We start from the raw sequence: 15,207 nt of genomic DNA on the forward strand, positions 1-15,207 counted from the left end.
GGTCTGTCAAAATAACACATGACGAACAATGTGAACTACACACACTTCTTTTTCCAGTATTCATATTCACCAAGATGAAAAAGGACAATATTCCCATAACTTTGCACTTAGCCAGTGCTAATCACCCACTTTACCCCCTTTCACAGGAACAAGTCTTCCAGTAAAGTGAATTAAGTGTTTTCTTTTATCTGAAAGGGTATTTTTTCACTTTCATCAAAAAAGCCAACAAAATGTACAGACTAACATACTATATTTTAGACTATCTTCAAGTGAAGATTTCAAAGAAATGTGCATTATCTCACATCACAGTTCACTCAACAGTCAGGTCTTTCTAACGACGCAAATTTCCTCCTTTCTGAGAGAATTATGGAAAGGATATCAAAGAATAAAGATATAAGGATATGTTCAATTTAGATTTGCTCACTACTATGCATTCAAGATCTCTGGGGTTTTTTAAAATTTATCATCCTCTACAATTTTACTGGTATTTTCATGTATGCTTGGCTAATAAACCAAAATACACAAGTAAACTTTGAGCTCTGTTTGACACACTGACCTGCAACTGCATGACCACATAGTTAAATCTGTCATTCCTTCCACATCCAATGAATCTACAGACATGATCTTTTCCTGAGAGAAAAAGAAGCAAATTAGCCACCAATAATGAAATTCTGTGGTTTATTCCTTTAAATACCTAGCAAAATACTGCAAGAGAGTTTTATTTCTTAAGAGATCTTTAATAAACTAAGCCCCCCTCCCACACAGTTCAAAACCAATGCCAATTCTACCTCCAATTAAATAAAGGTTTTATTCCATTAAATATGCAGCCCTACCACAGCTATCACTCTTCCATAAGAAAACACAGATGGCAACATGCCCAAGTGTCCACAAATTTGAGGCATTTTGGATTGCGAAAAGGTTATTTTCTTGCAAACTTGATGGCGTGTTATAGACAATATTCCTAGCCACCATTCCTCTTTTTCTATAAGCTGCAGCTGCCGTGATGAAAGAAAACAGTAGTAGTTACCTGTGTGTCATGTTTTGTATTAAATGGTAGAAAATGTAATTCAACTAATCTGATTTATTAATAACTTTTTCTAGAATATGATCTTTGCTCTTCAGCTACTAAAGACAAATTCAGCTCAGGTACACTGAAGCAGAGATAAAAGAATTGTAGTAGTTAAAAAATCACAGTTTGGTTTACAGCAATTTTCTGTAAAGCCTCCTCCTGTCCTAGGAGCAAATTGTGGAGGACAAGAGGGCTGGTCAAAAATAATCTTCATGCTATCCTGCAGTTGTAAGTCAAAGCACAAAATTCCCCAGGTGAACAGAGAAAAATGCAAGCCAAAGACTACAGCAGGGAAACAGAAGCCGAATGCATCCACACTGTCATCTTGGTATCTGTGTTCCTCGGCTAGGAGAGAAGCTGGGACCCCTTATGATCCCACTCAGCGACAGAACAGGGAACTGTAGAGTTGAAGTCCCTCAGGCCATTTACCTCCCTTTCTGACAGCATGGAAGCTACAGCCAAGAGAAAGCTGATGGTTGCAAGTGGCCGCTAAAATCTGTGTCACCTAAGCTTCAATTCATAAGTGTCTTTACCCTTAGGATTACCAGAATGTCATAAATAGAAAAAAAAAAAAAAAGTGATAGGAAAAAAGCAATAAAAAAAATTTTAAAACCATTACTGTTTTCTAAACACCATTACTGCTAGCTACAGATCTGGGGGGACTTTTTGTTACTGCTGCACTCATAGCTCCATCAAAACCCTAAAATCTGGCCCTACACCTTCTGAATATTCTCACTTCACTTGACAGAAGAGTGCTTGCCTGTTTACTGCTTCCTCAGGAAGCTCCCTGCCACATATAATTAAAACTGATAGACCCATTTAAACAAAGAAAATGGTACAGGATTCATCAAAATAATTTATTTTAAAATAATTATTTTCAAAGAAATCTCTACAACTTCTGCAAATACGTAAGTGCTAAGCTGTAAGTATCACTGCTTTTCTTCCACTTTTTCCTTCCACCCATTTGTTTAAGTAAGACAGGCAATATTACAGACAGTATAATTTTATGAAGAAAAAGGACTTGCAGCAAATTTGTCAAGATAAAATTTTGTATATTCATTGCTGCAGTTTCCAGTTAATGAAGTCTTGTCTCCTATATTTATGATTCATTTTACAGCCACTGTGGGTATGCTGAAGGAACATCTTCAGAGAAACATATATCAGTCATCTGACAAATTCAGTAAATGCCCAAAATGCAGTTTGGTCAGAGAAACCCCATTTTAACTGGTGCAGCAGCTTCAATTGTGTGGTAAATTCTCTGGAAACTAGCTTTTATAAAAATCTGAGGAAAGGGGAAAGGACAGAAGTAGGGCGTGTACACCTTATTCAAATAGCATGGTCCTCCACCACTCCAGTGTGGCTATACACACCTTTGCAGATGCCTTCAAGTCCTTTTCCCTCAGCAAGAAGACAGTATTTTCTCACACCTGTGAGCCAGATGGCTGGGGCACAGGGAGAGAAGAAGACGGTAATAGGCTGCAGTGAGCAACTATGCCCTTGAAAAGCTTCCCAGGGAGAGTACGAAGCCTACATGCCATTCCCAGGCTGCAGCGTATCACTACAGCTAGCTTTTCAGCCTACACCAGACGCAGCCCATCACTAAATTATGCTGCAGAGCTGTAAATGAGTGAGGGAGAAGTCTGTGAGGTTGTGTGAGACGGAAACCAACTGAGTGAGTCTCACTCTCACTGAGTGAGATGTGATAAATTTGTCTTCTCCCATCTGACTGTGGGAACAGATGGCCTAACAACACGATTAAACACAACAACCATCTGTTGCAGCAGATTTATTTCTTTTTTAAAAAGAGTAAAACCCACACACAAACAAAATCAGAGCTTAAAGAGTTAACCAGTATTCTGGTAACAATAATTAGGAGACAGTATCATTGGCAGGAAAAAAAATAGATCAACTCTTTTCAGTGGTGCCCATCGACAGGACAAGGGGCAATGGGCACAAACTGAAGCATTGGAAGTTCCGTCTGAACATGAGGAAGAACTTCTTCCCTCTGAGGGTGACGGAGCACTGGAACAGGCTGCCCAGAGAGGTTGTGGAGTCTCCTTCTCTAGATATTCAAGACCCGCCTGGACACAGTCGTGTGCAGCCTGCTGTAGGTGACCCTGCTTTGGCAGGAGGGTTGGACTAGGTGACCCACAGAGGTCCCTTCCAACCCCTAACATTCTGTGATTCTGTGATTGCTGACTAAGCTGCAATAAATGGCCGTATCAGTGAAGATACTCCTCTTTCATAAATAGGAGAGAAGTCATAGAACTACTCACATATTTAAGCAAATTTTGCTAGACTGGGGTCTTAAAAGAGCTCTTTTTGAAGTTTTTCTGTTATTCACTGTACTGCATACATACAAAGCTATGATTAATTTTACCCCCGCAATGAACGACCACACTGGTTTAATTTTCAAAATTTTTGAAAAAAAAAGTTACAAAAAATAGTACATCCCTGCACTTCCGCCAGCAGCTATTCTCATTTCAGTTTCACAGTTTCTGTGAAACACGACTCTAATTCAGAAACACTCAAATCATGTTTATAACCTTGAGAATGTGCCTAGCTCTAGGAAAGACTGGAAGAGCTGTTTTGCTGGATTGAGACATATTACACTCGTTTATTTAATTCTTTCCTAAAAGTCTGTTTCTTCATAATTTTCCCAGAAATTGTACATGATAATGTATTTTTTTAAGAAAATCAGATCCACACATCAAGGAATTCTGAATGACTCTGTCAGCTCACTGTCTCTCATTACATACTATTCCTAGATCAAAACTTTCCAAATATTTGCAAGAAAAAGGATTTTCATGCAATTACATTCCTTCCTCTGATTTACGTCCAAGGTAACTAGAACACCTTGAAAGTGAGAGAACATAAGCCCTTTGAGAAAAAGACAGTAATTATATGCATACATATATATACACACACATGCCAAAATGCGAGGGAAGAACAAGATAAAAGCTGGTCTCAGAGGATGTATGCTATTAGAAGGTTGTTACAAAAATATCCTAAAAGAACTGTTTACAATTTCACCTGCTCTGAATGTGCATGAAAAAAAATTTGTCAAAAATAAGAAAGATTTCTACATGGTAAATGAAGCATTTAATAAAAAAATATTCTTCAAGCAGCAATGATAAAGTTGTCTTGTGCTCCCCATTTCTGTCCATTTTTCTTGACGTCTCTGCTTCAAATTTTTAGCTCTGGCACACTGAAAACTTGGGAAGGTAGAAAAATTAATGGAAATGGCTCCCAGGAACCAAGATCTTATGTAAAACATAAACAGTCTCTACCACAATCTTATTTAACAACAATCCTTTAATTATGGATAAAAATATATGCATGTAAAAAGAAAGTTCGTATCTGTGCAAACTATAAATCTCTCTACATGCGAAAGGTTCACCCTTGACTCATCTCTTACTGTAGCCACTTTCCTGATCATCTGCAACATTCCTTATCTAAAACCAGAGCAATTACACTGTGATGTGGAACTTGCACAGCAACGACTAAAGGTCACCTCTAGTGTTACTATCATAGAATCAGTGATTTACTTTTTTTTAACTGTGCAAGAGAATAATAAGAGATAAAAATGAAATAATATTTAGATTGTTTTCTCACAAGGAAAGTTGTCAAAAGAGCTCCTTCTAAAGATCTCCTACAAAATCAGGATTTCAGTTCTATAAAAACTTCTATTTATTGTTTTCTCAGAGAAATAATATTGAGAAAATGAGTAACTGAAAGATCTTTATTTGGTTTATGTATTATTTGGATTCTTTGCCTGAGTGGATCTGTTGTTCAGGTGTTTCATTATTCTGTTCTTTTCATCTAGACAGCATTTCCTGTGATTCAGTAGAATCAGAGACTCTTCTGCAGGAAGATTTGGGTTGTTAAAGGAATTATACTCCCAAAGGAAGACTAGTACGAACATTGTAACTTCTGTAAGGCCGTATAGCAATTATTCACAAATCAATTTTTTATTATTTCACCAAACATTTTTTGTTTTCAAAAATATTTCAAAAGGTAAAAAGTTTTTAAGGTGAAAAAAGCATTTTTGTAACATATTAACTCAAACGTCACTATACTTAAATTCACAGTAAAAAGTTATAAGGCATGCCAGTTATGCAGTCATATATAAGGCTATGCTTTTACAAATACATTGGCACTGCAGTGCTACCAAATTCCAATATTTTAGTTGTTATTACGGTTTTGCTTATTACTTTAGCTACATCACCTATACCATGTTAAAGACTTAGATTTTTGTTAAAAATAGAATCAAGCTTATGTTTGCAGAAAAAAAAAAACCTTGAAAAAAAAATTCTGAGCATTTAAAAACCCAGGAGTTACAGAGTATTTGTTTCTTCAAAGCTCACTATCTTCAAGATAATTTCTTTCAAGAACCCTGACAAATGGTTTCTAAATTGATGATTGGTAATACCAGAAATTACTAGTCCTCTCTGGACTAGAAAAATCTAAAATTCAAAGAAAGCTAATATGCAGTCCCTGAATCTCTTTGCTCGACTACATAATACTAGATGTTTTTGCAAAATTCTTTAAAAAGATACAAACACAGGAACAGTTTGTTAACACTAAAACATGTGACATGCCTGCCCTCTTAAATCTACAGAGGCTGTCAATTCCTGCTGCAATGTGACCTTTACAGCAGATTAGGCAGCACCATATGTCATGCAGATTTTGTTTTATTCAAACGAAGAGTTTGGAAGAATCGGGCTGCTGACAGGGACAGATATATTAGTAAAAATTTTCCAGCTTCAAAATAATTTTTATTAAACAAAAAAGTCACCCTTTAAACTTTCATTTTATAATCTTACATTGTGAAAAGCAATGAAAAGAAGCCATTGCATATTTCTCTGTATTGGTAACTTCAGACATTAAAGCATTTAAAGGTACATCAAAAGTGACTGTTCAAAGCTGTGATTCTGAATGGTCAAGGACCGGAACCCCAAGAGTATTTCAGTACTCTACATACCAATAATTTTTTTTCTACAAGTTACAGTATTTTGAAGTTGTTTTGTTTGTGTGAGGTTTTTTGAAATGTTTCCCATTTCAACATTAGAATTGTTCTTGGCAATACTTGCAAAGGCAAAGAAATACAAATATTCTTATCCTGCATGCTATGTGAAGGACCTGCAAATCTTCAGTGCTAGATAGTAAAGAAAAAAATGAAACCACCTTAGAAGGGGAAATAAAAAGCTAGTAACAGCAACACCAAAATTTAGAGAAAAAAAGGTAACAAGAAGATATGGATCCAGAATAAAACACAGCTGAGCATAGGTTTTGCAGCAATTTCTTATTTTTTTGTTGTTCTTTTTATTTTCATGTCATCCTGTTTCAAAGAAAAGGTTCGCTGCAGCAAAACTTTCAGAAGCCGAAAGGGCTTCTATTCCACTTTTAATAACCATTTAGCAATAACCTGCAGAATACGAAGGATATTTACTCAAACTATGACTAAATAGAGATTATAATTATTTTTTAAAAAGATATACTGACATTCTACTTCTGGCATGTCCAGAGTACAGCCCTACCTTGCAATTTCTTCAACACAGCTACTTCCATTTTCAGCACTTGCTTTGGCTGCTGAGCTGATTCGACCTTCAGTGCAACATTTTCCCGAGTAAGCAAGTCCAGTGCATCGTAAATTTCTCCAAATCCTCCGCCTCCTATTTTCCTCAACTATATTGGGAAAAAAAGAAAGAACAAGAACAGATATAAAAGAGTAGACAGGAAAAGAAAGGGAACAAAACATCAATACTTCTTCGTACTGCCTGCCATACTGCAAACGCTGTTGTGTAACTAACAGATTTTAGAATAACATAATCACACCCTTCAGTACATAAAAGAGCTACTGAGTAATCTACTAAGGTACAGTTAACCACAGTTTGGAAGAGAATCCTAGGAAAACAAGTTAATATACCTGATCTCCATCTGCACTAGACTTCTTGTATTTAATACAATAGAAGAGTGCACTAACATTCCCAGCAGGAATCTGACCAAAGTCAGCATGCTGAATAAAGTCTTTCCTCAAATAGTCACCTACTACCCAGAGCCCTTCAAATACAAATGCACAGTGACATTTTTAAAATATGCCACCTTTTTCTTTTCTTTTCAGAAATATGCACACTGAATACTAAAGGTATAAAAGTTCTTGGACTTAATGAAAAGAGACAGCATTTTCTATTACATGCAGTGACTTACACATAACACCTAAATCTCAAATCATAAAAAATAGCTAAGATTATCTTGGAATATGTATTTCAAATGTAGCTCACATTTACTTATGGTTCACCAATGCCATTCTTACTAACAGACATACTAAAGAAACTTGTGCCACTGAAAGTTTCATCTGTGTTAGGAAGAGGTAAAAAGAATGCTTCTGGCATACTAACTAGTTTGCACTACATTCAGAGCAAATATTAATAGTTGCATTTTCACTCTTCTTTAAATGTTCACAGGGAAAAGACTTGTGTGGTTTTCAATACTGAAAAAATGTCAATGTTATTTCATGTAATGCTTTCATATGGTGATCTCCCCTGTAGCTACCTTTCTAAAGCTGATAAAAGAGAAAAAGAGACAAAAAGAACTTTCCCCAAGAAACACACAATATTGTATTTTTACTGTATTTTATCTTGAAAGACATGGTTTTCTAAAGGTCATTTGAAAACACACAGTTGCTAAAATTATATGACTACACTGTATTAAATGTCATCTAAACATTCCAGGGATCTAGAGATCAGCAATACACTGACATATCTTCAGATTCTGAAAATAAAGCCAACGTCTCCTAATCCAGACAATCAGCCATTTGACCGAGAAGGAAAAACAATTTTTAAAATAGCCTAGGCCCCTAAGAATAAGTAAGAAGGTAACACATAAAATACTCCTATGTTTACTTGCATTTTTCAAGGCATATCACATGAGATTTTTATTCTGTATGGTTACAACAATACTCAGTACTTCATTGTGCACTTTTTTGTCCTGAAGATCTTTTACCATCGCAAGCAGTTGCTATTTCAATATTCTTAAGATGAGGAAAACATGGTCCAAGACACGTAGCATTATTTACATTACTCGCTTCCAGCCAATTCATTGCCAATTTTAAAAAGGTGTACAGGATAGACAGCACACCACATTTTCAGACCTTCAGAACCAGCCCACTTAAACATCTGCTTCTAGTGCAACACCTGTTGACCGCAAATTCACATGTTCTTCTGTTTCTAATAAGCACACTAGCTGGTAGCAAATGCAATCTCCTCTTCTCCACAGGCTGCATACTTTCGTTGAAGCAGCGTAACGCATGTACTACCAACACAGGTTTAAGCCTGTTACTCTTTAACCTACACATTTCAAGAACTTCACAAGTTCAGGTACAGAGTATCACAAATCCTGAATAAGAAGTTCGTGTCTTCAGGCATGACTTGTTTAAGGTACTACTCAGCTAAGAATCTAGGGTGAACTCTGAAATAACGACAAACAGTGTGAAACAGAAACCTTTCGAGTCCAGTGAAACACTCAGTATAACTTGGTTACATTCAGATGTATTTAATTTATGCAGAGGGTTAGTCCTTACAGAAAGGAAAGAGATCTATCATCTAAATATTGGGAAAAATAGCAGCTTTTAACAGGATTATATATATGTGCATATATTTAAAAAAAAAAAAAAAGTATGTGTGTATCCATGTATATCTCCCATAGATATAGTTTCGTGACTAATTTGGTCATTTGAAGTCTGCACTTTTCCATTCCACCTCTTGGTCTGGTAATGCCATTATCTCGCCTGAGCTCTGAGCTATTAACAGGGCTCAAACAGGTAAACACAGATATTAATCTGACTGTAGCTTTCAGCGTAAGCCCATAAATTTTCAGCATAGTACAAGCACAACGGAGCTAGTGAGACTGCATGGTGAAAAAGGTGAGATGGGAAAAGGAAAGAGGTGACACAGACATCCTCACCCCTATACAAACTTATAGCAGATTATCATATAACTTCATTTACCAGCTTTGAGAAACAACCAGATTGAGAAAGACTGCCTCTGGAAGGTTTTTTTTCTGCTTGTGTGCTTAAAAAAATTTACAAAATAAATAAACAAAAACCCACCAAAACAAAAACAAACACACCACCACAATAATAAAATAAACAGATCAATTTCTATCCTCCGATAAAGTACACCAGAATGATTAACATCCATCCAATAATGACTCCAGTCAATAATTCCAGGCACAAATAAAGCTCTCTTTGATTGCAGAAAAAAATATTTTCCGTGCCCTTTGTCACTGGGTCACGCACCACATTCAGCAATGAATGATTTCTTGGTAGTCTTTTTGCTGTCAGTGTCCCTGCAGAAGCCTTTCTCGCTGCTTTTCACATCCCTCACCAGTTTCAACTGCCAGCTGAGCTCCGGCTTTCCTATATATTCATCCCAACACACAGAGGCAATGTCTCCATATTAATCTTGGGCAGCCCATCCCTATTTCCACCTTCTGTTCTCTTGCGTTTTACTTTTGAGTTCAGACAGGAGTTGCCTGTTCAATCATACTGGCCTCCTGCCACATCTGCTCAGCATCTTTTACCTTGACAAGGACCATGTTGCCCTCTTCTCCTGCATCACATTCTCCTATTTTGTACATTAGTTTCAAGCTTCTCTTCTTTAGAAGGCTGAGAGGGGACCTTATAAATGCTTATAAATATCTTAAGGGTGGGTGGTGTCAGGAGGATGGGCCCAAGCTCTTTTCAGTGGTGCCCAGCGACAGGACAAGGGGCAATGGGCACAAACTGAAGCAGAGGAAGTTCTTTCTGAACATGAGGAACAACTTCTTCACTCTGAGGGTGACGGAGCACTGGAACAGGCTGCCCAGGGAGGTTGTGGAGTCTCCTTCTCTGGAGATATTCAAGACCCACCTGGACAAGGTCCTGTGCAGCCTGCCGTAGGTGACCCTGCTTCAGCAGGAGGGTTGGACTAGATGACCCACAGAGGTCCCTTCCAACCCCTACCGTTCTGTGATTCTGTGATTCTTGGCATTCAGCATCTCACAGCCCAAACTCATTCTCTCCATTCTCTCTTCTGCTCCTATCTTTTCATGCTTCAAGTCTAAAGCATACAATTTCCAGCATGTTTTATCTTGGTACTTCCACTTACACCGCATATTAAATGATTTTCTTAAGCCTATCTAAAAGCAAATAGCATTACAACTAAGTCTCTCCAAGTCAGGATTGTAATAAATGTTTCAAAGGCAAAAAAGAGGGACAAGAAAAGGCATCGACAGGGTATAAAAGCAAATGCTGATAGATATAGACACCAGTAGAGGAGGAGGGTGTCACTGGGGAAAAAATATTTTATAATGTCTTCTCTATGCTTACTTTTCAAAACAGAATCACCCTATAGAACATCTAGATTAAAATTAAATTTAATTGAGTATAGTTTTTAAAAACGTTCATGTCCACAAATTCCAGATATATTTTCATGATTACAAAGATCAAAGTCCTGGACAGCAAAAATTCTGAAAACTGCACTTCAGCTGCAAATCTTTACATAACTTCCAGAATGTGTACTTTGTTTTTCCTTAAACTGCTGACAACAAAATAATCTCATGCAATTATACCACAGAGCTGCCATTCTCAATGGGGGAAAAAAAGCAGGATAATGGGAGAGCTCCACAAGGAACAATCAGAAGTACTACTGATAGTTAGGGACAGTACTCATTGTCACCAAAACTTGGAAGTCCACTGGGTTATACCACCTCATTTTTCTAAACAAGGAATTTTTAAGTATTCTATTGCTTCAAAAACACTAGCAAAAGACTTCAGCACTTCACAACCTAACATAACAGTATTCACTGTGTTAATATGTATGTCAAGCACTAAGGAATTTCTAAAATTTACTTGCTATTTTTTTCCACTGGCAGACTGTCCTCTGAAATCCTAAATTCAGAAAGAAGTATATTGCCTTAGATGCCATCAAGAAATTGTTAACATTGCTACAGAAATCAAGAAATTGAACAGTTACCCACAGATAATATTTGGCATTTATCTATCTGTAACACTTGATTTGGAAAACATAGAGGTTAAAATGTATAATCATATGAGATGAACAACAGTCTACTCTCAAAATTTTCCGAAAGACACCAATCTGATCATCATTCTTCATTACATAGGAAAGAAAATAAACCTGAAGAAAACAGGACTACTGTTGCACATATCAGCCAACTGAGTAGTTTCATATATAGTGATGTATTAGTATACTGTTATCTATTTCTGATGCTATTTTATTCTATTTGATCTGATTCAAGACTATGCTTTCAGTTTTTACTTTACTGCAATACTGAGATGCAATACAAGAAAATGTTTTACAAATAGGTACCCTCCAAAGACAGCCGTTTAGGTTCTCTTTACACAAAACAAAATATAAAGGTTTCCTACACAACGCTAGAATCGGCTTCCTGCATTTTTAAATGAAGGATAGGGCACAAGAGGGTTGCAATTATTTTCTCTATATGAATTTGAAATGAATGATAGATCTGTATCTTCTATGTTCAGCCTCACAGCTTTAAATAAAATATTGAAATATGGGAGTAATACAAAGCAAAGATGGTGCAAAAAATAGCAATTCAGTATTTACGGCTTACTAAACACACAGAGATATCCAAAATGTTCTACTATGAAGTGGCGCTTTTTTCTTTTTTTTTCTTTTTTAAAAAAAAATCTAAAAAAAATCCACAAATAAAAAAATTCTAAAGTGATCAGGGGAATGGAGAAGGAACTATGAGAACTCAGCCTGGTTTTCCCAGCAAAAATAGTCTCAAATGGATAATATTTCCATTCAGATGGAAGTCAAGGATATGAACACCAAAAGGGAACAGAGCTATTTGTGGTAAAGCCAATACTGGCACACAATCAAATGCATATAAATCAGCCATGAATAAATCTATGCTACAAAATATAAGAAACAAAAATCATTTCTAATTGGAAGAGCAGCAAGGTCCTGAAAGACCTTCCCATAAGAAGTAACAATTCTCACTGACTAGTTTCAAGACGGTGCCTGATTTCAAAACGGACTGACATAATCACTGCTGACCAGATTCAATACACTAACCGGACTCTTCCAGTAGTGCTCTGAACACGCACTAAGTCAGAATTTAAAAACTTTCCAAGGTCCTTACCAGAAAAAAAACCCCATCTTAAATCCATATAACTTCTTTTTAGTAGGATAAGAGAAACAAGTGGTTTTAAAGTCCTTTCAGCATTTAACATGTGTTAAACAAAATACATCTCACAAGAATTTTGAAACAGATTTCAAAGAGCAAACAACTTCTTTTTAAAAACATGTTTTAAAGAGAAAAAGAATTGAGGAAGGCATACTCACCACCTTCCATCTTTCTTTGACCAAGATTCCCACACTGAGGATGTCAGGCTGCTCCCCTCCTCCACTCATTGCAACCTCCTGACGCGATGGAGCTGCTACACAAAGTCTATGTCAGTAGAAACCATCCAGATCTCGGGAGTGGCTTCCATTTAACCAGTGACTACAGAAACAGAGCAGAACATGGGGTCTCAGTGATTAGCAGAATAACATGAAATGCAGAAAAAGCTGTGTTTCTTATCTAGCACCTTAACTAGTTTTTGTATCCCATAGTGACTTATGTTGGAATTCTAGCCCAACAACTTCCAGTATAGAAAGAAATTCAAGCATATTCTTCCTCTTTTTTTAACCCGCTTGCTCTCAAACCTCTAAGCCCAATCTCAAAATAGTACTAATGAATAAAAACATTTTCAGAATTATATTCTGCAGGCAGTTTCAAATTGCAGTAAATAATAATTACATTAAAATTAAAATTTAATTTTAATAACAACTTTAAAATCTAATTAATAATTTACTAAATAATCGGTTAAGTAATTAATAGTAATACATAATAATAAGCTTGAAGAAATATTAACAAAAAAATTACAAAACTAAAAATAGATACTTAAATCAGAATTATAATTTAATTTATTGCACTGCATACAAACTATTCCACACTTTATAATGTGTTTCACACAGCTAGGATTACTTGTGATTAAATATATCTAAAGTAAAATTTCATTGCTTTATGTCAATGTACAAATAGCTAAAGGGAAAAAAAACTTGTCTTGGGTAATTCTACGGTTTAATTATTTAATTTTCTGGCTTCAGGGAATGGTCCGTAAATCAAATTTTATATAGCAATACAAAAATTTGTCTTTTGACGATTAATCCATCCCTAATGGCTCCCACCAGCAACTACTACAACCAATTAAAAGCTTATTTCAATTGTTTGAAGCTTTTCTAGAATTGTGCTTATTTGTTACACTGGTATAATCATACCAGTGTAACCCTGTACAAACTGTCTTATCCAATGATAAGACTCTTCAAAAGTGTATTTGCTTTGGGTTTATTTCTATCACCTCCAAAATAGTATAAACTAAAAGTGAAAAATTCTTTTCTCCCTGAATCAACACACAAATGGTATGCAAAACTGCTACAACCATTCTGATTTAAATTAACAGTATGCCCTTCCATGTGGATAAATGCCAAGTTTACTACTGGGGCTAAATTATGCTTTTTAAAAAACCGCCTGCTGCTTAAATTACCTTGCTTTTAAGACAGATGTTTGCTTGACATGACAGTAACTGTGGGATTTTTTTCATATTCTTTCATATTTATTTTTTTATATTTCATTTCTGCCTTTTTTGCTTCAAATGTAAATTCTGACATTTAAACCAACTCCAAACAAAACAGACCCCTCTGGAGAAAAATTAATCTGGATTATCTGAAAGTCTAAATTTATACCAAATTAAAGTGGATTACATCCCTGTAAAAGAGTGTTAATTCAGAATATGTAGCCTGAACTCGTTTAATTTAAACAAATGAAAGGAAACCAAATTAAGATTGTGTATTCTGAGTAACAGCATACACCCTGCAATTTAATCAAGTTGAACTAAATCAATTTAAATTTTACCAGTGCGAGGATGTTCTCCCTTGCAGATAAGGTCAAAATTCTAAAGATAAGTATAATCATTTAAGTGAACACCCTTAACATTACTAACCATTGACCACATTTAGTGGCCTTTCTAACAGAATTATCACAACACAGTCAGGAACTAAGCAAGTCAAAGAGAAAATGAAACGGCACTAATGAAGGGACAAAGGCCTATTTCCAAAATTACATCCTTACAGCATGTACAGTGATTTTTCCATTTGCTCAAATCTTTGCTTCCCCTTGCACCATCGTTCCAGTTACATCAAAGTAGATGGTGGCCTCCACTAAGTAATATGTTTACTCCTATACTGGGACTTCAAAGGTTGGGGTTTTTTTCTGACACCTGCTTAAAAAAGATATCGGAGAAAGTATTCATCTCACAGGAGCAAAATCTAAAACTTGCAAGTATGATTTTGGCTAAAGCTTTCAAATATGAGCAAAATTAATCACTTGCAGGAAAAGTAGATGCTTTATTAAAGCAAAGATATAACAACAGTGATTTTAGAGTTTTTTGTTAATACTGTTATCAGCTTTGATCTGATACCTGATTTGATACTTTTAAAAAAAAAATACATTTCAAATCACAATTTATAGTCACGGCTCTAGCAAACATTTCTGAAAGCTATTCATTCTTGGCTTCTTGAGCATACTAAGAGAGCACCAGTAACCGGTCCAGAATGCAACAGCACAATACATATATCCACACAACCATCCCATACTTATAAGAATTATCACAGAAGTACCATATTACTGTAGATAACATCTGCACAGACGGGGTAACAAAATCTTCATTTATACACAATCCTATTCCAATACACTATTTCCTTGTTAAATCTCTTGTCATCCAATACCATTACACAGCAATAAAATCTATTCTATATCCTCAGTCACTGGCATTCAGAGCTCCCAAACTCCAGGACCCACCGAAGTGTCATGCATGGCAGGCAAAGGTTTGCTCCCGAGTCCCTGAAGGCAAAGTGCTGAATACCTCCTGAAGATCAATAATGAACTGCGAGCACTATTTCACTTGAAAAATGCCAGCTCTACAAACCTGTTGATGTCAATACGAAGAATCCTGTTTTCTTCAAGACTCCAAATAAAGAAGCAGGAGGATTCAGTCACAAATTTCAAGG

The 15,207-nt window shown here is 36.0% G+C and overlaps 1 protein-coding gene across 6 annotated transcripts in view; it reads right to left on the reverse strand.

Moving 5' to 3' along the window:
* Positions 1-15,207, reverse strand: part of TTBK2 (tau tubulin kinase 2) — a 113,033-nt gene that overhangs the window by 70,260 nt on the left and 27,566 nt on the right. For all 6 annotated transcript variants that reach the window (XM_075426030.1, XM_075426033.1, XM_075426035.1 and 3 more), the window contains exons 2-4: positions 12,442-12,601; positions 6,610-6,757; positions 557-630 (exon numbers count right to left, since the gene is read on the reverse strand). In XM_075426030.1, coding sequence (XP_075282145.1) covers positions 557-630; positions 6,610-6,757; positions 12,442-12,510 — 291 coding nt within the window. In that variant the 5' untranslated portion in view covers positions 12,511-12,601. The remainder of the gene's footprint in view (positions 1-556; positions 631-6,609; positions 6,758-12,441; positions 12,602-15,207) is intronic.

This window comes from Opisthocomus hoazin, chromosome 7 (genome assembly GCF_030867145.1).
Source record: "Opisthocomus hoazin isolate bOpiHoa1 chromosome 7, bOpiHoa1.hap1, whole genome shotgun sequence".
Classification (NCBI taxonomy): domain Eukaryota; kingdom Metazoa; phylum Chordata; class Aves; order Opisthocomiformes; family Opisthocomidae; genus Opisthocomus; species Opisthocomus hoazin.